Source organism: Curcuma longa, chromosome 4 (genome assembly GCF_044706935.1).
Source record: "Curcuma longa cultivar G26 ecotype Majalengka, Jawa Barat chromosome 4, ITB_CL_G26_1.1, whole genome shotgun sequence".
Lineage (NCBI taxonomy): Eukaryota > Viridiplantae > Streptophyta > Magnoliopsida > Zingiberales > Zingiberaceae > Curcuma > Curcuma longa.
This window is the reverse complement of record NC_133864.1, coordinates 10,843,972-10,870,414: the sequence shown is the minus strand read 5'-3', so window position 1 is coordinate 10,870,414 and position 26,443 is coordinate 10,843,972. Positions and strand designations below refer to the sequence as shown.

General features: G+C 36.5%; 3 protein-coding genes across 4 annotated transcripts; all 3 read left to right on the top strand.

The window, feature by feature from the left end:
- Positions 1-147: 147 nt before the first annotated feature.
- Positions 148-1,559, top strand: LOC141826002 (uncharacterized). The gene is made up of 2 exons (XM_074713260.1): positions 148-241; positions 826-1,559. The coding sequence occupies exon 2, from the start codon at positions 1,032-1,034 to the stop codon at positions 1,539-1,541; it is 510 nt and encodes a 169-aa protein (XP_074569361.1). The 5' UTR covers positions 148-241; positions 826-1,031; the 3' UTR covers positions 1,542-1,559.
- A 1,584-nt stretch (positions 1,560-3,143) lies between these two features.
- LOC141827433 (ABC transporter C family member 2-like) lies at positions 3,144-23,237 on the top strand. Of its 2 annotated transcripts, XM_074714676.1 has the most exons (28): positions 3,144-3,291; positions 3,896-4,293; positions 5,037-5,215; positions 5,872-5,911; positions 6,189-6,348; positions 6,447-6,561; positions 6,667-6,747; positions 6,848-6,872; positions 7,242-7,298; positions 7,465-7,530; positions 9,731-9,805; positions 11,168-11,275; positions 11,609-11,743; positions 13,079-13,185; positions 13,261-13,354; positions 13,486-13,653; positions 15,326-15,466; positions 16,443-16,649; positions 16,719-16,817; positions 17,295-17,447; positions 17,828-18,213; positions 18,442-18,622; positions 18,761-19,084; positions 20,273-21,029; positions 21,128-21,249; positions 21,364-21,609; positions 22,210-22,311; positions 22,828-23,237. In XM_074714676.1, exons 2-28 carry the CDS (start codon positions 3,961-3,963, stop codon positions 22,891-22,893), a joined length of 4,527 nt encoding a protein of 1,508 aa, XP_074570777.1. In that variant the 5' UTR covers positions 3,144-3,291; positions 3,896-3,960; the 3' UTR covers positions 22,894-23,237. The 2 variants fall into 2 exon arrangements, with proteins under 2 accessions (XP_074570777.1, XP_074570778.1); XM_074714677.1 differs by lacking the exon at positions 22,828-23,237 and having other exon boundaries at positions 21,364-21,604; positions 22,210-22,305.
- A 656-nt stretch (positions 23,238-23,893) lies between these two features.
- Positions 23,894-26,168, top strand: LOC141828481 (F-box/WD-40 repeat-containing protein At5g21040). The gene has a single exon (XM_074715917.1). The coding sequence runs from the start codon at positions 24,296-24,298 to the stop codon at positions 25,973-25,975; it is 1,680 nt and encodes a 559-aa protein (XP_074572018.1). The 5' UTR covers positions 23,894-24,295; the 3' UTR covers positions 25,976-26,168.
- Positions 26,169-26,443: the final 275 nt, after the last annotated feature.

The window sequence follows — 26,443 nt, the reverse complement described above, 5'->3', positions numbered from 1 at the left end:
TTTAATATCCCAAGTAGTTTTCTCCAGATTACTAGCTTGGAAGAAAGTCATGCCAAAGCTCATGGAGTAAACTACAACTCTGCACTGGCCAACCACTCAGTTAGGTGTTAGTCTGACAAGTTTATTGTTTCTACTGACAAGAATATTTTCCTTTTGCAGTGGCTCACCGAGGTGTACCATAAGATACCTACCTTGAGTCGCACACTGTGGGACTGCTGCTGCTTTTTGGTTCCTGACAAAGGTTCTCTCCTTGACCATCTGGTTGTGACATATAACTCAAATTCTGATTCAATATTTGCATCTAGTTTCCACCATCTTAAATAAACTTGTGCTGTGGGCGATAAATAGGCAAGAGGACCACTTGGAGTATAGTAGCAGAAAGAAAAAAAAAATCATTGCTATTAACCTAAGATTAGTTTATGCTCCTAGGTTTCAATATGTTAACTTTGCATGCGATTCCCAAGCTACTGTGCCAGATTTTTATTGTTTTTTATATGCTTATATTTTTTTTAAGTATTGTGGAAATTTCTTTTGTAATTTATGATTATTATTTTATTCTTCACGGATCCTTAACTATTGTAGATTTTACCATCCCTGCATCATTAATACTCAGTTTACCTTGGAGAATAATCATTGAAGGGGCCACTTAAGGATGAATTGTCACTTTATCCATGGATGACTTTTAGTTAAAATTTAACACAACAATTAAACTTTTATGTTCAAATTATATAGATCCTCCATTAGACTCTATCCTCTTGTAAGGGGAGTTAATCAGTAGCAGTTATCTGTTAATTTGTGAAGAATTTGACATGTTTTTGTCTTCAGATTGCTTCGTGTGCTGGCTTCACGTGCACGCATTACGCACTAGCAGCAGTGGCCCGACATGAGCAAGAACAAAGCCATTAAAGCCAGTCCCAACTGCTCCTCTTTTGGACGCTTCGACTCCATGTGACCTCCAATTCCATGCCTAGAGAACACTGTCAAAGATAGGGGAAGAAGAAGAGCAGGAGGGGGAGAAGGTATCATACACGATGTGCTACGTGGGGAAGGCCACCAAGATCTTCTTCTTCCTAACCGGCTTCCTGCTTCTCCTCGGCCTCGTCGTCGGCTTCGGCCTCTCCCGTCATGGCTGGGCCCACAAGGCCGCCGCCGCCAAGCCCTGCCAGTCCTCCGCCGCTGGCGTCGGCGGAGGCGCATGCAGCTCCATCTTCCCTGACCCAATACCCGCCGACGCCGCCTCCGCTGCCGCCCCGCCGATACCCGTCGGCATTTTCGCCGCCCCTCCTCCGCCCTCAACGGCCGCCGGGATGCCGCAACCTGAATCCGCGCTGACCCCGCCGTCGACGCCCTCCGTGCTACCGTCTCCGCCGGCCACGCTGCCGCCTCCAGCCCCAGTCGACCTGCCGCCGCCACCAGCCCCAGCCGACCTGCCGCCGCCTCCGACGACCACCGATCCGACATCCGCTACGGCTGCGCCGCCACTTGCCAGTCCCGGTCCGCCGAGCCCGGTCTGGGGAGCGAGCGGTCCGGCTCATTCATAGTGGTATAAATGCTTTTAAAGGTCTCATTAAACTAATTAGTTTTTTTCTTCTTAATTTTCAATTAGTTTTAGAATAAAAGGTACATTCAATTAGTTTAATTTGTTTTTTCTTCTGAGAGGAAATTTGACTTCACCTCCCAAGATTATCATGATTTTCAATCCACTCCCCATGTTAAAAAAAAACCATTTTGTGCCATAATATTTGTTTTTAAATTTGTTCATTTCCCTCATAAAATGACTTCACCTGTCATTAGGAAACATGGTGGAAAGGTTGAAATGAAATCGATTTGGAATATATATATATCCCGAAACCTTAGTAATTTGTCTCATCATTCAATATATTTTATTTTTATTTTAAAAGTATTTTTATTTTAATATAATTATAGTAGTTTTTATAAAACTTTTACGGTAAATTATTGAATCACGTAGCTAAAGTTGCCGATTACTCAAATCTCATAGGTAATTTTTAAAATTATCAAATCATTGCAATCGATTAGTAAATCTATCAATCATTTGGGGAATGATTTTGTGGTCAAATCTAAAAATATTTTAATATTGGTTAAAATTGTTTGAATATTAGAATATTGAAAGTTTAGCTAATATAACACTTATTATAATAATATTAAAAGTAATTTAAATTACTTTTACACATTTTTATTAATGTTAGAGTCATTTTATGATCATGACTTATGTCTTCAATTGGTATATTTATTTATTTATTTATGTAGTTTATTGTGTATGCATTAGTGGATTCAAATAAATTCATTTAAAATCTAAAATATTTTCAATGTAGATCTCATTCTAAATTCGAATGAACTCAATATTTCTTAGCTTTTTTACGTGATAAAATTCTGATTTGATTTTCAAAAAGTCAAAATAAATTAATTCTATAAAGTCAAATGTTTTTGATAAAATAAAAAGGAGAGAATTGAGGGGTTGTTTTTAGATTTAAAAAGGATAAGGGCATATTTTAAAAACTTTGTAAATATTTTAACAATTTCTAAAAATTAAATCTTGACTTCTTTCGATGCGAGAATAAATTAACTTATATTGACTTTCATGATGTGAATATTAAATATGTTCGATTATCTGTTATATATATTTAAATATTTTTTACATCATTAATAAAAAAACAGTGTCTAATAAAAATATGTCATACCATTTTTATTTTTGCCCATTCTATTTTCATTTATCACGAAGTCAACAATTATGTCATATTATCATATTTAAAGACTTCAATCACATCATGAGATTTATTTTCAATAATTATAAAAGTGATAATTATAATTGTGATGTAATGATAAAATACTTAAATAATAAATAAGAAAATAAAATTCAAATTATAATAAAAATAAATATGTATAAGTTGTATTAAATAATAATAATAAGAAGAAGAAGAAGTAAGGCAAATGAAATGACACCACTCTTATAAACATAAATTAAAATGTTAGGGTTAAAATGAAATTATCCAAAAAATTGAAATGTACTGTAATGCGCCTCCACTATCTTCGCACTGTATAGAGTTCGTTGACGAGGAGCCGTCGCCTGCGCTTCGCTCGGACTCACAAGCCGTGCGTTCTGGATTGGAAGAAGAGATCGAGGGAAAAGGATAGTTGATCCAAGTTTTTCTTTTGCAGCCACTCCCGGAATATGGTACAGAAGACGACTGCGACGAGGCGGAGCCCCAACTCCGAGACATCTTTCGGTGTTTGACTTCCCGCCCAAGCTTGTTCGGCGCGGCGGCGCGCAAGGTATTCGGTGGATGGATTGGATTCCCTTAGTCATCGTATGTTCGTCTTCGCGATTGTTCCGGTTTTACTTTGATCAGTTCTCTGCCATTCGTTCTGGGAAGAGTTCGGTTTGTTTATATAGATTGCACTTTGATTTGTACGAGTTCTGTTCCTTTAGGGTTAGAGGTTTTGGTAAACCCTTTTGTGTTGAAGAGTTGAAAATCGGATTTTGAGTTTGCTGCAAGGTGTAGTTCTGACTAACTGGTGGTTTTTACTTCAGTGCGAGTCTTTATTCCTTGGTTTTGAGATGCTTTGTGGATAGGTCCCGAAGAACTGCCGTTTTTTTTTTCCGGCGAAGCATACAAAGATGGTTTCTTGATAAATCTTTTTTCTGGAAGAGCAGAAAGCTCCGTTTTTTTTTGGAGTTTGTGGGAATCCCGCATCTTACAAATGAGTGATTATTCATTCTTCTGGCTTTAGTATTACAAGAGAATTCGTATCCTTGATTATGACCAATGGGCGAACCTTCAGCAGAGATGCTTGGTGATGGCTTAGCCCTTTTCATGGGCATTTATCAACTTTTGCATCAATCTAAAAAAAATCCCTTTATGTTGTTTGTTTTAAGGAAGGAGCATCTGCGACAAAGAGGGAACTGAGAGAAGGGATTGGAGCTCTAGGCTCTTTGGAGCCATGGGTTTCAAGCCGGTGGTCTGGTACTGCAGGCCAGAGAAGAACGGAGCATGGTCAATGGTGGTCGAGAATGCTTTTGGTGCCTACACGCCTTGTGGCACTGTGAGCTTGTTAGTTTGCATATCACATGTGGTCCTTTTTGCTGTCTGCTTCTATCGGATTTGGAGAACCAGGAATGACCTTTCCGTCCAGCGGTACTGTCTAAAGTCTCCATATTACAACTATTTGTTGGGGATACTCTCATTTTTCTGCGTAGCAGAGCCATTATTTAGGATGGTAATGGGTTTGTCAATTACAAACTTGGATGGGCAAAAAGGCCTAGCTCCCTTTGAGGTATGCACATAAATTTCCTTTCCTTTTGCTTTTTGGTGTATTGTTTCAAATAATTTGTTCCTTTCCACAACGGCACAATCTATGTTTAGTTGTTGAAGTGTGTTCCTGCATTAGTGAGTGGATGCTTTCCAGCTGGTTGCTGTTCCATCTCATCACCATCCTGTTTTCCCTATATGATCTAATAATTTCCATGCTCCTTTGTTACTTCTTCCACACTTGCTCAAGTTAGTTTTTGTTGCGCACATTGATTTTTAGTAGCATTTTTTACCCATAAAATTGCTTAATATCTGTCAATATATTTCTATGGTTGAATTAATTGAATCATGCAACATTAATTTCTCATTAAACAGCTTCTAGGTAAAATTTAATGTGGTAATCTTATTTTGAGCAAAGAAAGGGTGATATAACAAGATGCTGTTCCTTATGAAAAAAAAAAATCCAAGGATTTTAATCTGCTCCGTGTTTTGTTGTTACTAGGTAAATTTTTATGATCTTCAATATTTGGGAAAATGGAAATAAGGAGAGCTGGATCAGAGTGTTTTGAATCTTTTTTGATTTGTAGTCCTTCTCTCTCTCTTAGTTACTAAATTTGCTATCTGACTATGATGGTTGATGACAATGTATTTTATGGATCAGTCTGTTTTAAACTTTTCTCCTGCAATTTGTTTTACCATTTTTTTATTTCGGAGCATGAGAACTTAAAATTCACTAGATAAGGATATGCCATTTGCATCTACTTTCAGGTTGTTTCACTGCTTATTGAGTCTGCTGCTTGGTGCTGTATGCTTCTGATGATAGGATTGGAGACAAAAATCTATATCCGTGAATTCCGGTGGTATATTCGTTTTGTAATGGTCTATGTTCTAGTGGGAGACATTTCCATCTATAACCTCGTGCTTTCAGTGAGAAACCACTATGACAAGTAAGTTGCTTGGATTTTTGTTGTAATTACTCATCATCAGCTGCACTGGCATACTCCTTTTAGTTGTTTGCCATCATTCATCAACCAATTACTAAAAATCACTCAAGCATTTAAGCCATAGGGATGAAAATGACTTGTATTTTAATGCGTGAAATTGGTATGTTGATGTTGGTCGCAAATGCAAAGCTACCTTGCTTATATCCCGCTAACAAGTCATGAAGTAGCATGCAATGCACACATCTCATTGGTTCTACAATTCATACTTTGTTCTGCTATATAGTAAATCTTTCCTTCTAAAACCAAATCACAATTCTTAGAATATCAATTCTGTGAAAATTTATAAACCCCTTTGTCTCTGTGGAAAGGCTATTTTTGATTTTTTTTTTTGGAAGAAGCAATTTAAGAACTGTGAATATAATTCTTTTTTTTATGCTTTCAATAGAAAGGGTATCACATAATGCATGCTGTCCTTAACCAAAACCATCCATAACCCTTTCTTCTGTTAAATTTCTTTTTGACATCAGATATTGCATACACCTAGAAATTCCTCCTCCTTACCATATCTTAGTGACTTTAATGTTCATCAGACCACAATTTTTCTACACCTATAAAAAAGAACTATTACCTGATTATCTTTTTTCTTTTTTCTCATGCAGATCAATTTTTTACATATATACCAGCGAGATTGCAGCCCAGGTCTGTAACTTTCCACTCACATAACTGACTGATAGCACTTTATCATGGTCAATTAACATTTTTTTCAACTATTTAGGGTCAACTACATGAACTCTTATCTATCCAACTGCTAGGACATAAAAAAGAAACAATTTATTTAGATGACCTTTGATGATATCAATGCTTCAAAGGTTTTATTGTGCATTTGATGCCTACTTAGATGAAATTTCCCTGCTTCTTTCTTTCTGTCAAAGCATATAAGCTTATATGCTAAAGAAATTTTGTTTTCCACATGCAGTTCTTGTTTGGTATTCTTTTGCTGGTCTATATTCCCAGTTTAAATCCTTATCCTGGATACACTCCCATCAGATCTGAGGCATCTATTAGTGATATGGACTACGAACCACTTCCTGGAGGAGAGCAGATTTGCCCTGAAAGGAAAGTCAATATAGTTTCTAGTGAGTACAATGAACGAATGGATTTTTTAGGGACAATATAAGCATAAATTTGCTAATAACATGTAAGATTCTGATTTTTTTTTCTTCTTATTTCTCAGGAATATTCTTTTCATGGATGACTCCTCTGTTGCAGCAAGGCTTTAAGAGGCCCATTACTGAGAAAAATGTTTGGAAGTTGGATTCTTGGGACCAGACAGAAACGTTGAACAACAGGTTTAATTCTCTGTTTTGTTGGCTGATGCATTCTCAAGATTCTAAATACTTCTTTTAACTTGATTCAATTGCTTAATCATAGCTTCTTGCTCCATTTTGTTTCAGATTCCAGCAATGTTGGGCTGAAGAATCTAGGAAACCTAAACCTTTGTTGTTGAGAGCACTTCATCGCAGCCTTGGAGGAAGGTATACTCCGAACATGTTCTATTTTTTCTTTTTCTGTCCTGAAAATGACATTATTATTTTCCTATGTTAATATTGCAATTTCCTCTCAATTTTTTTGCAGATTTTGGTTAGGTGGCTTTTTCAAGGTATCATAGAAAGTAGTCTATGAAATTCAAGTTTTACCATTGTTTCTTTTGCCAAATTTGTTGTCTACATGTTAATAATTTTATGAGACGGAATTATGATCTTGTGGAGCTCTCTGTCAAGTTTATGATTTTAGTTTGTGGGTAGTCAAATCATTCTTGGTATATTTGAGGGCTATTAAAGAAGTAGGGCAGTCAACATGTTTTACTTTCAAACATTCTTGGTAACTTTAAAATACCAGCAAAATGGAACTAATTCATGTCTCTATTTTGTCTAAATGTATTTTTCAGTTCCAAATCACAAAATTGAACTATTTTTGTTGGCAAATCTCATTGTTCTTCTTATGTGACTTGTTTTCTTGTTTGGCTCAGATTGGTAATGATGCTTCTCAATTTGTTGGTCCTCTAATATTAAACCGTCTTTTACTGGTACGTAATTTTCTTATGCCAATCATGAATGCAGAGTTCCTTTTTCCATGCTGGTGACATTCTTATTCCTTTATATGTGCTTGTTTAGGGGTTTGTTTCATTGTTGAATTTCAATTTTTGTATTTTCTTGGTATTGTTAAATTAACATAAGCAATTACATGTGTAGTCAATGCAACAAGAAGAACCAGCATGGCATGGCTACATTTATGCTTTCTCAATTTTTTCTGGAGTGGTATGTGATTTAATTCTAAGTTTCTAACTTACATATGCTATAAATTTTGTTCAGCTTTGGTTACATATTTCCAAATAACTAGAATGGGCTTCTTGAGATAGAGATGTACAGGAGTTAATAAATTTGTCCATTTGAAAATAAATATTCTTATTCTATTGCCTATACCTTAGTTATTGAGGTATCCTATTTAGCAAGTTGGTGGTTTGACTCATCAGTTGACAGCATAGTGTGTTAGTGAGCAAGCGCCTTGAAGTACTCATTTTGAGAGTCTGCTCGGTATATTCAACTCTTTGACATGGTAGTAAACCAAATCTGCACACCCTTTAAGTTTGAGTGCTTAGCCCATTTAGCTTCTTTAGTCTATACATATAGTAGTTTTAATATAGTAACTCTTGCCTTCTTTTGGCAATTAAATAATTTGGATTTAAGCCACAATGTTGTAGTCTTTTACTCTGCATCACAGAACCAATGTTGCTCCTAGCGTTAGCTACTCTACCTATTGGGGGAAAAAATACAATTGTTCATACTTAAACTTTGCTCTTTGGTTCAATTGGGGGCGCACTTTTTTTGTGTTCTAAATTGTAATCACATGAGCTGACATAAGTGCTATAATTGTTTATGTTTGTCAAATTAATTTAATGAGACATGCTGAAGAATTGACTGAGACTTCCAATCAACATTCTTTTTTTCTTAAACCTTCTTTATTTCCTTTTTCTTCCTCCCTACTATGCTTTCATCTTCTTTGCCATTGCCACTAGAGGGGAAGCCCAAGGCGATATTGCAGGGATACACTACCTTAGGGCTGACAACCTTGTTGATGGGGGTTGTAATAAGATAGAAGAAGCGAGGAGAGTGAGGAGGAGAGGAGAGGGAAAGAGAAAAAGGAGGGAACAGAAGCTTTAACCCAAAAGTTAATAAAAAATTGATTTAAAATGTTTATTGAGCTCACAATTAGTTTTTTGTTGGCTATGTGCCCATGTCTTCATGCCATCAAATAATTGACGGATGAATCCATTTGTAAATATTTACGCAAGTTCATAATTCATACACAATTCCATCATATTGGATTAATATTGTATCACTCCTAATTACTGACAAAAGATTTTAGATTTAAAGGATGCAGAAAATTGATGGGGCGAGCTGGTGGGCTTATAATTCCTCGAGTCTTGGTGTACGCTTCATCATATGAAAATTTGAACATCCTAGCAGGTTCTGTGAAGTTGAGATGCTTAGGCAATTGCAAGTTAGGATCTTGCAAACCTTCGGAATTTGCAATTTTGATGCAAGCTACACTAGGATTCTTACTATTTGTTATTACTTTTTTGAAAAATATTTTGTTTGATAATTAAACCAATTGCTTTAATACTTTTAGAAGTAGAATCCAACACCAGAGGTAAGTTACATTATAAATAAAGTGTGCACTGATGAGATCAAGTGTTTCTACCAGTTCTATAATCAATCTCAAATTCGAAGTTGGAGCTTTTATCACTGTAGAAATGATCAATAGTGACGTAATTGCTTCATGAACATCCTATATTTTTCAGAGTGAAATAAGTGTGCATCAAACTATTTGAGGGGAAGAACTAGCAATTTTGCATGAGAAAAAACTGATTATGTAAAGTGGGAACTTAATAATATAGATGTGAATATACAGTTACTGGTGCAGGAATGGAAAAAAGATTGCTGCAACTGGGCTTATGTAACTTCCTACAACTGCAAGATGCAGTGATACAAAATTGCAGTCTGTAACTCCTGCACGCTTTATGGTTTCACTCTCACAGACCACTAGTAGTCTATTTTTGTGCTTTCTTCAGGAGTTCTTTTGTCTTTTTGCCTTCAGACCTCCTTTTTTTGGTTGCTATTTCTGTACAGCTGAGAGAGATTATGTCATTTCCTTTACCTACCTAAGGATTTATCTTAGGTAGCAAGAACTTTAGTAGCAGCTACAACTGAAGTATTTGTCGGTGGCAAAAGGTGAATTTGCCACCTCGGTCGCCCCTCTAGGGTGGCCCCCCACTTTTTGGATGGGAGGTAAATCACATGGGACTTTGCCCTTAGCAACAGTAGATTCATCAACTGCATATTCATCATAGAATGTTACCAAACCTCTGATTTGTATACCTTACCCTTTTTCTACTGACATCGAGTAGAAGATTATATTGGTAGCAGTTTTTTTACTTGTGAATTTTCTGTTGTTCAGGCACTGGGAGTATTAGCGGAAGCACAATACTTTCAGAATGTTATGCGAGTTGGCTTTAGATTGCGAGCTACTTTGGTATGCTACACATCTCTTTCCATTACCTAAGTTACCATAATTACAATTTTATTCTTCATGTAATACATTTCTCCAGGTTATGCATGCTATCATCCTTGTGCAGCTCTGTTTGCCCCAATTGCTTGTGGCAATCTATAGACGTCATATCCCTCCATTGAATTCTATAAAGAATGCATGGCTAGTTTAATAGTCTGTTGTCTGATTGCACAGTAGATGTACATACATGCATGAATCCATACATAGATACACATACCCTAAACTATTTTCTTTTATTGGTTATATTCTTCAAATCATATGATCATATTGTCTGTTTATTGGCAGATTGATTGCATGTTCTAGAACTATAAGCAAATTCTTGTGCATCAAGCGATTAATATATATTTAATACATATCTACTGTCAGATTTTATAGATGTAACTTTGATATTCTTCATGAAACTTGGAAAGCATTAGTGTCGTCCTTTGTCAATGCCTGTCTAATTTTCCCAGATTCATGAATTGCCAGTATATTCCTTCTACCTATGGCTTCTATTACAGCATGATTGCCATCAAGCTGAGTTTGTCCCAACTATTTGGAATTGACTAGATGACTTATACTTCCACTAGCCTCTATGCTCTTTTAATTACATATTCAAATTAATTAGTCTCCCTCTACCAGTACACTTTGGGCTCTATTCCTTTCAACTCTTGTAACCATGGAATACTATCTCATATATATATTTTTTGTGAATTTGCTATAAACTAACACTGGAGCTATGCTCTTTTGCTGTTTTTCTCATATATAAGCCTAAGGGATATATATATATATATATATATATATATATATATATATTTTTAGACCACCATTCTTATTCTATTAGTGATATAAATCCAAGATTATCTAAAACTCTTACAAGAATTTCAGTTGGTTCACATGATATTGTTATAATCAGTCTGATCATGTACTGATATAGAAATTGGTTTTTGCTTTTTGGTATACCAACTCTGGTTGAACAAAAGGTCGAGACTCAAGAGCTTTGAGAAATTTTGTATTTCGATTTTTGATCAATATGGTAAATTGTTTTGGCACCATTTGCAGCAGTAGACATAACATTCTCCTGTACTCTTATGAAGTGCAAGGGGCACCATGACACCTTATCGTAATTGAATTTTGCCTTGACTCATGTTTTCTAACTGTTTTTGAATTGGAATTTTTCACTTAGATTGGAAATATAATGCTTTAATTGCTATGATGTTTCTCACATGACCTCCAAAAGTTTACAGACTGCTATAAATTTTATTTAGTTTGTTTGTTCTTGTTTTATTCTTACTTTGGTTCCATGGTTGCATGGAAGAAGTTGTTTGATTGTTCTTTTGATTACAGGTTGCAGCTGTGTTTCGGAAATCACTAAGACTAACTCATGAGAGTCGCAGAAAAATTCAATCAGGAAAAATAACCAACTTGATGACCACTGATGCAGAAACACTTCAGGTTCTTGCTAAATCTACTTACATAAATGAGATGACGCTGAGGAAATCAGTTCATCATAACTGCTAAAATTGCCAACAAGTTTTCAGTGAGATGGAAAATTAGAAATTGTTCCTATTGACTTATTTTTCACCCTGGGACCAAAGTTATGATTTTAAGAACATTTTTTTCTGTATTATTTTGATGCTAGATACTAACTTCTATTTATCTCTTTTAAATACATCTCGTGAATAAGGGTACTACACTGTGGTTGGCTAGTTCAATTAATTAATTTACCTTCTGATGTTACTTAAGATGTGTGGTACAACTGAACACTTCTTTCCACTTTTTCTACAGCAAGTGTGCCAACAACTTCACAGTCTGTGGTCAGCTCCCTTTCGGATTATCATTTCAGTTACTCTTCTGTATCAGCAGCTGGGTGTTGCATCTCTTGTCGGTTCAGCAGTGCTGGTTCTTTTGTTTCCTATACAGGTACTTGACATTCTGGAAATCTTCATCTTTTAATTTGTTCCTTGTGGATTGAATTGATTTAGAAAGAGAATAAAATCTCAATGCAAGTCATGATGGAATTAGCTTGTTTACAAATAGAATTGTACTTCAAAATTTAATAGAAATTATGTGAAACTAGTATGTGTTTTGTCAAGAAGCAAGCCACTTATGCTCAAAAACTTTAAATTTAGCTAGATATTTACCTTATTCCACCTTGAAATTATCTGATGATGCACTCCAAGAATGCAGATCAATTTACCAACTTCTATAATCATATAGTTTACAAATTTGATAAGTTTTGAAGTGATTGTTATATCTCTTAGTGATAAACTAAACCTTTTAAACTTTGTTGTAACTTAGAGATAACTTAGGTTTTTTTTTAAAGCCGACTTGGTCATGTTATGAGTTTATAAAAGGGATTAGGATCCCATGTACTAATATCTTTGAGTTTAATATTTTTTTGCTTACCATTCAAGCATTATTTGTGCGGTATGATTTGTTTGTGCTGCATCAAGTGGTATTAGATTTGAACCTAGTTCGGCGTCGATGCTAGCATTAAGTGTTTCCATGTTTCCTCTACTTTGGTTGGAGTTTGCCTTGAAGGAACCTGCCTACTACCTGTGAGAATCCATGATCTTTGAAGAGAAGTCTTCCCTCTTATCCCCAACAAACAACAACACCGACACCATCTGTGATCACATTAGTTACTGTATTATAATGCTGCTTCGATTAGAGCCTAGGCTTCCCCTTGTCCATTAAAACTCTGGTTATTGGTTAGTCCTTTAAATACCTATCCTCCATTGAACAAGGTGTGCTTGCCACTTGGTCCTGCATCAAATGGTAACTGGTACATACTGGTTGGAACCATTTGGCAGTCTGTTGCAATTATTTTACTATTCAGTGGCTCACTTGAATATTTCATTTGTTTTAATCAAGCATTAAATTCCACGAGTAGTTTTAATTGGACTGTTCTTGATCTTTACATATTCCAAGAATTTATTAAATGATACAAAAAAATGGTCTTGATCTTGGCATCTTGCATTGTAATTTGAATGCAGCTTACTACTTTTCATATACAGGTGTTGTTTATATGTAATTCTGTGTATGTAGGTTGTCATTGAAATTTATCTACATTCTGCAGCATACCAATTTTTAAATTGATGGAAATATGAGTTATTTGTCAACTGTTCCTTGGAAGGATGTATCAGCCTGTAGACTAATCTCTGAGAATGCTAATGCTGCAACTCTTTTCAGGCTTACCAATAACTTGCTTGTATTTCCACCATACTGATCTTTGTTGGTTTAATTTTATATCAGACGTTGGTTATTAGCAGAATGCGAAAACTTTCTAAGGAAGGTCTTCAACGTACAGACAAACGGGTTAGTCTCATGAATGAAATATTGGCTGCTATGGACACAGTGAAGTATGCTTAGGTTGGATAACTGTTTTATGGAATCATTTATTGTGGCAATCGTTTCTAAATCATTTGGCGTCGCAGATGCTATGCATGGGAGCAGAGTTTCCAGTCAAAGGTCCAGACAATTCGCAATGATGAGTTGTCATGGTTCCGTAGTGCCCAGCTATTGGCAGCGGTGAGGCTTAAGCAAAATGTTTATTCCATCCCTGGTGGAATCAAAGAATATACTTTTGTGCATGATGCTGAAGCTATAGCATTTCCTTTTAAGTTTCATATATTCTTATGGTTTACATATCTTTTTTGCAGTTCAATAGTTTCATTTTGAACAGCATTCCAGTTTTCGTTACAGTTGCCTCATTTGGGGCCTATTCTCTTCTTGGAGGTGATTTAACACCTGCAAAGGCATTTACGTCACTGTCACTGTTTGCTGTGTTAAGGTTTCCTCTTTTCATGCTGCCAAATTTGATAACTCAGGTGCAGTACTCTGGAAGATTTTAAATCCATTTTATTTTGTGCGATTAAAAGATATTGAAAAATTTTCTTCTTACATATATTCCCTCGAACTTGGTATGGGTATCCTGAAGCACATGGATCTAGGTGTTTGATACAATTTTTCTTCTTAAAATTTTTCATACGTGATCAATAGGGATGTTAGTTTTGGCGTGTCCAATGTCTGACATGGGTTGGAGCCCTCATAAAGAGGAGTATTAAAAGCTTCTTTGAAATTTCAAAAAATTATATTGCTGATCTTTGGATTCTATATAGATGTTGGATATTCAAGTTTTTATTATGGCTAGTCTTATCACCAGTAGTGTTCCTGTTGGATGACTTGTTAGGCCATTAGGGGGTGATTATAAAATTGATCTCGATACTGCCATTTGGTGTGTGTGAAGCATATAATCGTCTGTATCAATGACAAAATCACTGATAGGAACCTTTTTTTAAAGATACTACCAATGCTTGAGATGTCAGTATTTTTACTCACGTCTATTTTGGCTTAAGTGTTTTTGTATCTATCAGTGTTTAGAAATCACATTCTTATCAGGAGTTTGATAGGCGCTAGTGCATGAATCATTCATTTTTTGGCTGCACATTCTTTATTTATATTTATTGTCACAGTGTTGTGATACAGTACGATACATATAAGTTACCCAGTATGTAAGCTTACATATTATTATTTTTAATCATTTTATGGTTTTGTATGGTAAGGTACATGTTTAAGAGATCTTCAAGACCAACGTCAAGTCAATTTTTAAATGCTTGTAGTAGTCTACGACTCTACGTTATGGGTTAGTACCATTCAGATCATGTTTAGGACTGATGCCACTCCTCTAATCCCTTCTCATTTGGCTTTTAAAAATGAGAAACATACTAATTTTTCTGTTAATTGAGATAACATTTCAGTGGAACGTCTTCATAAAGTATGAGAAGAAGTTAATAGGTATCCTTAGTAGTAATTCATGGCTCCATTAGTGGAAAAATGATTATCACCCAGTGAACAGGTGTGGATTATGCAGCAACCAAGTAAAATCAATTCTAGATGTTTTCTTTGAATAAATTAGATTAGTTAATATAAAAATAGTCCCACATGTTCACACCAAAATAAAGTCCCACGTGTGCTATTTTATTTCTTTCCATGTATGGAACTATACAAGGTGTCCCATATTGTGTGAATAATGTTGTTTCCTCCAACTCACTCAGATTAACGTAATTACAAAAGGATGTTATCCTGAATCCTGAAGGATTTGCCATTCAACAGGAACAGGAATTGTGAATTATCAGTTAGGATATGAGGAAATACAAGAGGACCACAAGACAATTACTTTGCATGTCTTTAACAAAGAAATATCTTGCATTATTTGCCTGTACCTAGTCCATTTAAATTCAACTATGAATTTATCACTGCGATGTTTTCTTAACCCACAAGAATCTGCAATCTGAGCAAGAATGAACTGCCTTGATTCTGAGTGCTGATTACATCCTTCAGCAACCATGCTTCATCAGTTCATTGATCAAGTCCCATAATTACTTTCAATTAACTCCTCAGTGTATACTTTCATGAATTAAGATAAAATTACAGAAATAGCTTAGTATTTACCAATAATATTACGCATTACTATGCCTGAAAGCTATTTATTTTTGTCAGGTTGTGAATTGCAATGTGTCACTCAAACGTTTAGAGGACCTACTTCTAGCTGAAGAGAGGATTCTATTGCCAAATCCACCTATTGAAGCAGATCTACCTGCCATCTCAATTAAGAATGGATACTTCTCATGGGATTCAAAGGTTCTCTTATTATCATTATGTCTTCATTCGTTAAGTTGGTATACAAGATGAACTTTTCATATAAGTTTAATAAATATTAGTTTAGTGTGCCAATTTTATGGTAAGATTTACTAACCAAGAACATAAAAGCTGAAATGTTTATTAATTTCTGTATTTTGTTTGTTTTGCAATTAATTACCAACTTGGCTCTTTTGTCCCAACTTTTGGCATTTACTACTCTGCTGAAACATTTGTTGAGAGAAAAAATTTAGTACGAAATGAAGAATGAAATATAAAATAGAAAGGGAACATGTGTTATTGTGAGCATTATCTATTCATTTTGTCAATTTTAGATTTTTGTAACGCATATGTTCCAGTTCATTATAACTGTCATACTATCTTTGCCATTCCATATGATAGATACTGTGTCCCTTGAATTTGACTATACTAATGTATTGATTGATGTGCTCTTATTGTGAAGACCAACAGATACTGTTGCTTATTACGTGGATATAACTATGCAGTCATATCATTACATATTTGTTGTATAACTTATCAGATTTATGTTTGTTAGGAAAGCAATATATACAGGTGATTTTGTTTGTCATGTATAACTTTCATATTTTGCACATATAGTCAGTGCATTATCCATGCAATGGCCATGTTAACAACTCAAACTCTTGAGCAGCCCCCTTCCACCCAACCTTCTTGTCCTGAAACTGTTTACCCTTTTTTCTTGTACTTTACTTTCTTCTTTGAGTCAATACTGCTTGACATAATGATGTATTCATCCTGGAATCAAGCCAAGTCATCTAGATCAGCCCATATATTCTCAGTTTGAGAGATTTCAGATAGTTTTTGGATGTATTTTGAAATGACAATAGATTCATCTGACTGCAATCATCTTCCATGCTTTCAGATATTGTTTGATTTGTCTTAGAGTTCTATATTCAAATTTTTTTGAATCTCCCAACTGTACTAACAAATGATTATGCAGGCAGAAACTCCAACACTATCAAATGTCAATTTGGATGTACCTGTTGGTAGTCTAATTGCAATAGTTGGAAGTACTGGGGAAGGAAAAACATCTTTGATATCAGCCATGCTTGGGGAACTACCACCAGTAGCTGGATCCAATACCTCAGTGACCATTAGAGGAACTGTTGCATATGTTCCTCAAATTTCGTGGATATTCAATGCTACTGTGAGTCCTAGAACCGTCTTTGCTATCAAATTACTTAGTTGTTGATCTAGATTTTCTTTTTCAATACAGGTACGTGACAACATATTGTTTGGATATCCTTTCCAACGATCAACTTATGAGAAGGCAATTGAAGTTACTGCTTTACAACATGACGTTGATTTGCTCCCAGTAAGTGCATGTGTTATAGAATAAATCTTTAAGCTCTACGATTTACATGGTTTTTCTCCTCTTTCCTCTTTATGCACTTTAAAAAACACTGAAATGGTGGGTTTCAAATATTCAGGATGTACACTGAAAATATATGCTCATTACTCCCAACACATGTACGTTTATATGCATGCAGGAGAATTTATGAGCGTGGATCATCAAAAGTTGTGTCTAATCTCTTGAAATATAGATGAAAATAAACTATCTAATCTTTACCTCTTCTTGTCTTCCTGTTTGTGGATAGGAAAAGTGTATATTAAATATTAATGAAAAGTCTAGTCAGTTAAGTATTGGCTTAGAATTCCTGAATTTAATGGATTTTTATACTCTAGTTTGTATGGTATAGGCAATCTATGTGCAAATTGATTACAAATTCTAGATCCTGTTGTTGATGAGGAATATATTCCTTCACAAAATTCCTTGCAATTTGTTTTCCAGGGTGGTGATCTTACAGAGATTGGTGAAAGGGGTGTCAATATAAGTGGTGGACAAAAGCAAAGAGTTTCCATGGCCAGAGCAGTATATTCTGACTCAGATGTGTATATATTTGATGATCCTCTGAGTGCATTGGATGCTCATGTTGGTCGGCAGGTATCCCCTATCCAAACCATCATCAAGTAGATTATCTTATCCTATCATTGTATTTGGCGGTTTAGATATCAGATGTCTTTCTTGTTTTAACTTCTAGAAATTCCAGTTTCCTATGTAGTTCAGACAAACACGAATAACTGGATCTTTGCTTTTGCCTAATGCACCTAACTTGTTTGAAGATAAAACCTACTTAAATGGAAATGGCTACCCGTTGTATTTTGCTATTAATGCTGTTTTTATCTAGCTATGCACTGTAAATTCTAGTTCTTTTTCTTTCCCAATGTCTTCATTATGTTCTTAGTCTGTAGAAAGTATGAGATCTTTATTCAATTATTAGTCTTTCTTCATTGCATTCTGATTTATGATCCATTTCTTTCCAGGTTTTTGATAAATGCATCAAAGACCAACTTAGAGATAAAACTCGTGTGCTGGTAACTAACCAGTTACATTTTCTTTCGAGTGTGGACAAGATCATCCTGGTTAATGAAGGAATGGTGAAAGAGGATGGTACCTTTGAAGAACTCTGTGCCAGTGGAACCCTCTTTCAAAAGCTAATGGAGAATGCTGGGAAAATGGAGGAACAAATAGAAGAGAAACAAGGAGAAAATGCTGAAGCACCTGCAAAGCCTTCTGAAAATGGACAGTTGACACTTAATCCTTTGTTGAAGAGTGAAGAGAAAACAAGTAAAGGGAGAGAAGGGAAGTCAGTTCTTATTAAACAAGAGGAACGTGAAACAGGTGTTGTTAGTTTGAAGGTTCTTGCAAGGTAAATGTAAAATGATTTAAGATTGATTGCAATAGGTTTTCTTATCACTTTATTCCTGTACTCATGTGGTGAGCAAGTTGCTAGTGGAGGAATAATTAATCCATGCTTAATGGAGGAATAATATCAATGCAGCAGAAGCCAGACTGTTTGGACAAGCATTTCTTGCTTTTACCTCAGCAGTGGCACAAGGTCAATGTTTTACTAATCTGTTCAACTGTCTTTTTGCAGGTATACGAATGCTTTAGGTGGATTGTGGGTTGTCATGATAATGTTGTCTTGCTATGCCTTGATTGAAGTTCTCCGAGTTTCAAGTAGCACGTGGTTAAGTGTCTGGACAGATCAGAGCTCCCCAAAGGACCATGGACCTGGATTCTATAACCTGATTTATGCTCTTCTTTCTTTTGGTCAGGTACTTCTACCTCAGAAATGTTGATTCTTTTGTGCACTGTGTCGAGTGTCGACAACTGTTTGTAGTTCTAAGTTGGCTCAAAGTCTGCTTAATAGTTGTATTTTTAGCCCTAACTTTTCTCGTTCTATTTTGACTTAGGTACTTGTGACTCTGTCAAACTTATATTGGCTCATTATGTCAAGTCTTTATGCTGCCAAGAGGCTGCATGATGCCATGCTTCATTCCATATTAAGAGCTCCTATGGTATTTTTTCACACCAATCCACTTGGGCGCATAATTAATAGGTTTGCAAAAGATCTTGGTGATATCGATCGCAATGTTGCAGTCTTTCTAAATGTGTTCTTAGGACCAGCCTCACAGCTTCTCTCAACTTTTGTTTTAATTGGCATCGTGAGCACTACATCGCTGTGGGCAATATTGCCGCTTCTGATGTTATTCTATGCTGCCTATTTGTATTATCAGGTACAAAATTTTTAACCAAGTTTAACATATTTTCAATTCTGCTCCTGGAAAAACATGTTGCGTTCGTTAGCAGTTACCTGATGACTTCTATACAACATCAATTTGAAAAGATATGTCATCAGTCATCAGTGCATCATTGATATGTCTAACAAAGGAAACCGACAATCAATGCAACAACGTATGCTCGCTTTGTAACTACTAGCATCCATGTGAGTAAACACTAGAACAGACAGAAGGCCACTATATGATCAAATACAATCAATGAGCATTAATACAGAGATGTGGGTGTTTCCCCTTGCACTTCCCAATCTATGACAACAGCATGACATTACATGTCGGCTTGGACACAAGTATGGTCATCAATTAGCTCAAGCGTGTTGCATCAACACTTCACATAAGACAATCTGTGAACAAGATTGATGAAATAGGTACAAACAATGCATTATTACGGGATTGTATTATCTACATGACTGAGGTATTATTTGTACTAAAACCATCATAAGTGCGTATCACTTCCTATGCATATCAAGTCCCTACTAAGTATCATATGATCATTTACCATATTGATATCCATACATATCAGAACATTTAACTCATACTGATCAGCATGCAATCATATACTTCAGACATTAACATGTATGCTGGTTAATTATATAAGCATGATACTGTGCATAGTGCTATCACATAAGTTTGTATTTATAACAAGATGTGATATCATATGGTACAATTGTATTATGCAAGAACAATATAAATGCATTGTCCCCATATGCTCTCTAACCAATAGTCATGCTAAGTACCATAAAATCAGTCATTAATTTGTCACCATTTTTTGTCATCCATTGCCATTTTGTCTATCTGTATGCTTGCTTGAATCTCTGTAGACAATCTATGGCATGCACACTTGTTGATTGATCATTCATTATTTTAATGCAACTAATGGACCTTGATGGCGTCCTAAAGGATGGAAATTTGTTTTAAAGATTGGAACTTTAATTATTCATGCAAAAAAATCCATACCCCTTATGTTAGAGGTCAAGAACATAGTTCCAACCAATCTGGTAATCCAAAAGGTATGATAAATGGATTTTTGGCTGGTTGTTTGGACTTCCAGTTTTGATTATAGTTCTCTGTCAATGTTGGTAGCACTAATCTCATTCCTAATTTCTTGTTTAAAAAATTATTCTCCAGACTACAGCACGTGAAGTAAAGCGGCTTGATTCCATCACCAGATCTCCAGTTTATGCACAATTTGCTGAAGCATTGAATGGTTTGTCAACCATCAGGGCCTACAAAGCATATGATAGAATGGCCAACATCAATGGTAAATCAATGGACAATAATGTGAGATTCACACTGGTTAACATGAGTGCTAATCGGTGGCTTAGCATTCGGTTGGAGACAATGGGAGGTATTATGATATGGCTCACAGCAACTTTTGCTGTTGTGCAAAACCAACATGCAGAAAATCAAAAAGCATTTGCATCCTCAATGGGTCTACTTCTTACTTATGCTTTGAACATTACCAACCTCTTGACAGCAGTTCTAAGGCATGCAAGTCTCGCTGAAAATAGTTTAAATGCTGTTGAGCGAGTTGGAACATATATAGAATTGCCTTCTGAAGGTCCTTCTGTAATTGAAAGCAGCAGACCTCCTCCATGTTGGCCTTCCGCTGGTACTATCAGATTTCAAGATGTTGTACTTCGTTATAGGCCAGAGCTTCCCCCTGTTCTTCACGGCATATCCTTTAAAATTGAAGCAAGTGAAAAAATTGGAATTGTTGGTAGGACTGGAGCTGGAAAATCTAGCATGCTTAATGCTTTGTTCCGTATAGTGGAACTTGAACGAGGACAAATATTTATTGATGAGTATGATGTTTCTAAATTTGGTCTATGGGATTTGCGTAAAGTCCTTGGCATAATACCACAGTCACCAGTTCTTTTTTCAGGTACAATTCTTCTTCATTGTTATGTCTCCTTGAAACAAAACTAGATTTTCTTTCTTCCTATACAAGTTTATTCTTAGGAGTAACAAAAAATTATCCAGGAACTGTACGGTTTAATCTCGATCCCTTCAATGAGCACAACGATGCAGACCTCTGGGAAGCTTTAGAGAGAGCTAATCTAAAAGATGTCATCCAAAGGAATCAACTGGGACTTGATGCAGAGGTATAGTTCACCTCTACATCACTGTGTTTCAGTTTTTTGTCTGCAATACTTCCATTGATTTTCTATTTTTACATTTGTTGCTGAATGCTCAACCCACATGTCGTTACCGATTAGGTCTCAGAAGCTGGGGAGAATTTCAGTGTGGGACAAAGACAACTTCTGAGTCTTGCACGAGCATTGTTAAGGAGATCAAAGATTCTTGTCCTTGATGAAGCTACAGCCGCAGTGGATGTTAGGACTGATGCTCTTATCCAGAAAACAATAAGGGAAGAATTCAAATCTTGCACAATGCTTATTATAGCTCATAGACTGAATACCATCATTGACTGCAACCGGCTTCTTGTTCTTAGTGCTGGCAAGGTTTTTTTTCCTTTCACTTCTATTACCATTCAACTCGATGAAGATAATCTACTTGCAATTTTCCCCCTATTATCGTCAGATAATGATGTTATATATCCTAATAATAGCCATCTTTTGTTTTGTAAAGTTCTATGTTTGATTGTTGTTCTAAGGTAAGGAAATACATCCACTCGTATCCATACCGACTTTAGGCTATGCGGCTAATGGCACAACAATTGTTCATATGAGACTGAATTTGAATGCCAATCTCCTTCACTTAAAGCTTAACATCTCTACCAAGGCAAAAAGCTCAACTAAATCATCCCAAATTGAGAATGTGTAGGTCTAGTAATGCCTCCCCCATCGCATAGGCAATCCTTTCCAAAGTCCAAACAACTTATTATGCCTAGTATTATGTTCGCTTTGAACTAGTATTTTACTCATCTAAGCTTCTAGACACCTATGTTGGCCCAAAACCTTGTAAGTACTAAGATGTCGACGATACTTTTTTGGATCTCAAAATTCAATCAGGTCACTAGTTCTTGTCCCACTTCATGTGGTTACTTATCGTTATTATTTCTCAAATCTTTTGTTAATTCTATGATCCGGTATGCTTTGCAGGTGTTGGAGTTTGACACCCCTGAGAATCTTTTATCAAATGACGAAAGTGCTTTCTCCAAAATGGTTCAAAGCACAGGATCTGCCAATGCTCAATACCTCCGGGTACTCAGTCTCTCTCGCTCTCTCTTTTTTTTCTTGATTTTATTGAGGTAATATCTAGTGTCATTTTTTAGATTTATGATTCATCAAACATGCAAACTATTACGGTTTTGAGCCTTTAAGTCTTATTTTACTATTCTTTGATAGTTTTTTTCATCGATTCAGATGGAAATACAAAATGCAATTTGATTGCAGAAATTGCTTAGTAATTTTTATTTTGTCCAGTCTCAAATCTCTATCTTGCATAATTGTGGAGCGATCTAATGATCTTTCTCTAACATTTGTTGATTATTGTGATTCAGCCTTGATGCCCTCAACTGTTGGCACTTGATATTTTACTTGCTTTCGGTGCAGTTTCATTGTCAACATATTCTTTTCCTTATCCTTTGCGAAGTTGTGCGCATCAAATATTCATGACTATTAGTGTTCAAATTTAGTTGTTAGCTACTTATTCCATGGATGTTGTTTGTTGCCTACTTAGTCGACTTTTGAATCAGAATTTATGACTTTAATATACAGAGTTTGGTGTTCGAGAGGACGACAATTGATCTCGAAGAGAGGCTATCAAGAGACTATGCATTCTAAGACAAATCGCTTGATTGGGATCGAATGGACACGTAACTCGTAAGTCGCTCACAAATTTTCCTCTTTGAAGATTCACATGGAGAGCATGATGCTTCCAGTTTTGGCAATCCAAAGAGAGATACTTAGAATTCAGCTCTCTCGATCGATTGGAATTCACCTACTACCGAAAACAAGTGCTTAACTGTCGTCAAATTTAGTTGATAGAACTATTCGATATTGTTAGTCTAGGAATATGAATGTCCTTGTATGAAGATACTTCAGGTATTAGAATGTTTTATGTTGCGATTTTCACATTAAGAAGTATTCTTAGTGTGGAGATGATTAAAGGAGAGTTTCACAAGTAAACAAAGAAAGAACAAGTATGGCAAATTCAAATTCTATGTTTCCTCCCAAAGATGAATTATATGTATCTTTCATAAACTCTAACTAGGAAGAATATGTCATGTGATCACATGCGATCGAGTTGTTGTGGTTGGTTTAGTACGAGGAACTCGAGAACGAAACCAATTTAGTTGGATTAGTCGATCGAGTTCTCTTAGTATACTCAACAAAGTTTGCCTAATTTGTCTAGATACACTAGTCATGTTTTGACTTAACACTCAACTTAATAAATCGAGTATGATTTTTATTGTGGTAATCAAACCCTAAATTTGGTTTCGGAGGGTGAGTTTTTTATGTTCGGGATTAACTTGACTCCGATCAAACCAACCCTAATTGGTCTAGTCACTTGGTTCGATTCGACTTGAATTTACAAAAGATGCTGCCCTACCATTATCTCAGCCTTGGAATATTCCAAGGTCCGGCCCGAGCAAAATGAGCCGGAGCGGTTCACGTTCCGGTTCATTATAATTGAGATACGATACGCGCTTCCACCGTCCATGCGGCCATGAGACCAAAACTAAAGGTGGATATTTACTCTCTCTCTTCCGATGGCCAAATCCAGCCGTCCATTTTGGCGGAGAATATCAGAAGCAAGTGTTTACTAATAAATCTTCCCCAATCTCCACAATCCGCATCTCGTCCGACGACGACGGCGAATCCGATCTGAAGCTCTTCCTAGGGTTTCTACCTTCTACCGTGGTTGGATCGTCGCTTCTGGCGTCGAGGTACCTCCCTTGCAATTGCCTGTTATTTTGATTCTGATAACTTAGTTAGGGTTAGGGTTTCGTATTCGAAGAGTCTTTTTGAAGCTTAGATTAGGATTCGTTGTGTGTCCGAGCTTAAAGGTTAGGGATTTATTGAGGATTGTTGTTAGAATCCTCCATTAGTTTTTTTTTTCTGCACTGCCATCATTAATTAAGGTATTGCATCGGGAAGAAAAGGATCCTTTGTGGATTTGATCCAGTTTAGGCCATAAAGGAACCTGTTTGAAGAGTAGTTTAGCTCCAAATTCAACTCTTTTATGGCCTTTGCGTCTCCGGAGATAGAAAGATCGTCCCTGGAGAAGTTTGTTGATAGTCCTTGGGACGAAGATATTCCTTTGGCTCGCGTGAAATCCCAGGTTTTATATTCCGCTCCGGAAGCAAAGTGTGATAGGAAGTTTAGCAGCAAATCTTCCCCATTGGAATCTGCTTGTGTTCCATTGAAGAGAGGTGATTCCAAATCTGGAACCACAATTGCTGATGGTTCAGGTTGTGGCGGTAAGCTGAGGTCCTTCACTGACCTGCCGACGACTTTGGTGTATGAGATTCTTCAGCGTCTTGATGCCAAAGAGCTTGGTGTTGTGTCCTGTGTCTCTACTTTGCTGAATAGCCTTGCATCTGATCATCATGGTTGGAAGGATTTCTACTGCGAGAGGTGGGGTGTTCCTTTTGGTCTGAATGCTCAATCATCGAATCAGAAGTCATGGAAGGAACTATTTGTGGACAGGGAATTTCAGAGTAAATCTTTTATGGGGAGGTTTTGCATAGATGTGCTCCATGGGCACACTGAAGCTGTTCGGTGTGTATTTCTTCTCCAAACCGCAAAACTTATCTTTACTGGAGGATATGACTCTGCTGTGCATATGTGGGACATGGAAGAAGGCTTGTCAATTGGGGTGTCTCGCTCTCTTGGTTGCACAATTCGAGCCATTACTGCTGATTCAGAGCTCTTGGTGGCTGCAGGAACAGATGCTTTTCTGCAGTGTTGGAGAGCAATTGAAGGCCATCCTCATCTGTTTGACATTGCAGCTTCTATGAACCACAACTCCAGCTTCCGCCTCTGGGGGCACGAAGGGCCTGTCACTTGTCTTGCACTGGATTCAACCAGAATTTACAGTGGTTCATGGGATACAAGTATTCGTATATGGGATCGAGCTCATTTGAAGTGCTTGAGGACATTGAGACATGGCGACTGGGTTTGGTCTCTTGCCCCACGGGGAGGCACAGTTGCTAGCACAAGTGGTAGAGATGTTTATGTCTGGGACACCGACAATGGATACTTGACTACTATTATTCATAATGCTCATGTAGGTAATGTACATGCATTGACTCGAAATCATTCGGGGGATCTTCTGTTTACTGGAGGTGAAGATGGTGCAATTCGTATGTACATGGTTTGTGATGATTGTGATGACGATGATATGAAGCCAGCTGCAACTTGGATTCCTCACACCGGTCCCGTGCATTCGCTTTCTTTTGAGTTTCCATGGGTCGTGTCATCTTCAAGTGATGGGAGAATTGCATTGATCGATGTGCGAAAGTTACTAAAGTCACCACAATCTTGTTCCTCTAGGCTGCATTACAAAGTCAAGCATTCACCCCCAGAAGCAGTGGAGCCTCCCCAAAGGATGTTGCATGGCTTTGGCTGCAATCTTTTCTCTGTGGCAATTGGATCCGATCGGATTGTTTGTGGGGGCGAGGAAGGTGTTGTTAGAATCTGGAACTTTTCACAGGCACTTGAAATCGCAAAAAGGGTCGAAGCCCTCAGAAGCATCAGGTTGGAGAATCGGATGAGGCGACGGAAAGCGCAGACCGAGATGAGCGGTAACGGTGCGAGAGCTGATCAATGTTCAGTTTCAGCAAAAAAGAATCAGCTGAATGCAGAACGCATTGGTGTTTGGCACAGCAAGCGCGGCTTAACCGGAAAGCTCAAGCCCTAGAGATTGCTAATCCATTCACTTTAACAGAATTACTCCATGCTTTCTTTAATAGTTCTGTAGAATGTTTCTGTCAGTCTTCAAGTTTAGCTGGGAACATTCAATTCTCCATTGTATTGAAATTCATCTTCACTATCATTTGCAACTTTGAGCAGCTAAACTTGTTTTTATTTCTCCACTTAACATTTTGTTTAAATTCAATGTCTCTATCCAAAGAGTTGGCATCTTGTTCATAGCTTCTTATTAATTCCTTATGCAAAAAATTTACATATTTTCATAAATAATCTGAGAATGCTAACTGATTGGCTTCCCTTTTGAGTTTAGTGATTGTTTTGGATAATAAAATATAATTAAATGCTCACTTTAAAGGGTTTTACTCTCATCATACTGTGGTATGTATAAGGAATTTATTCATGCCATAGATAATTTGTGATTGTTGTTAATAATAAATACCTTAAACTTTTATAAAGC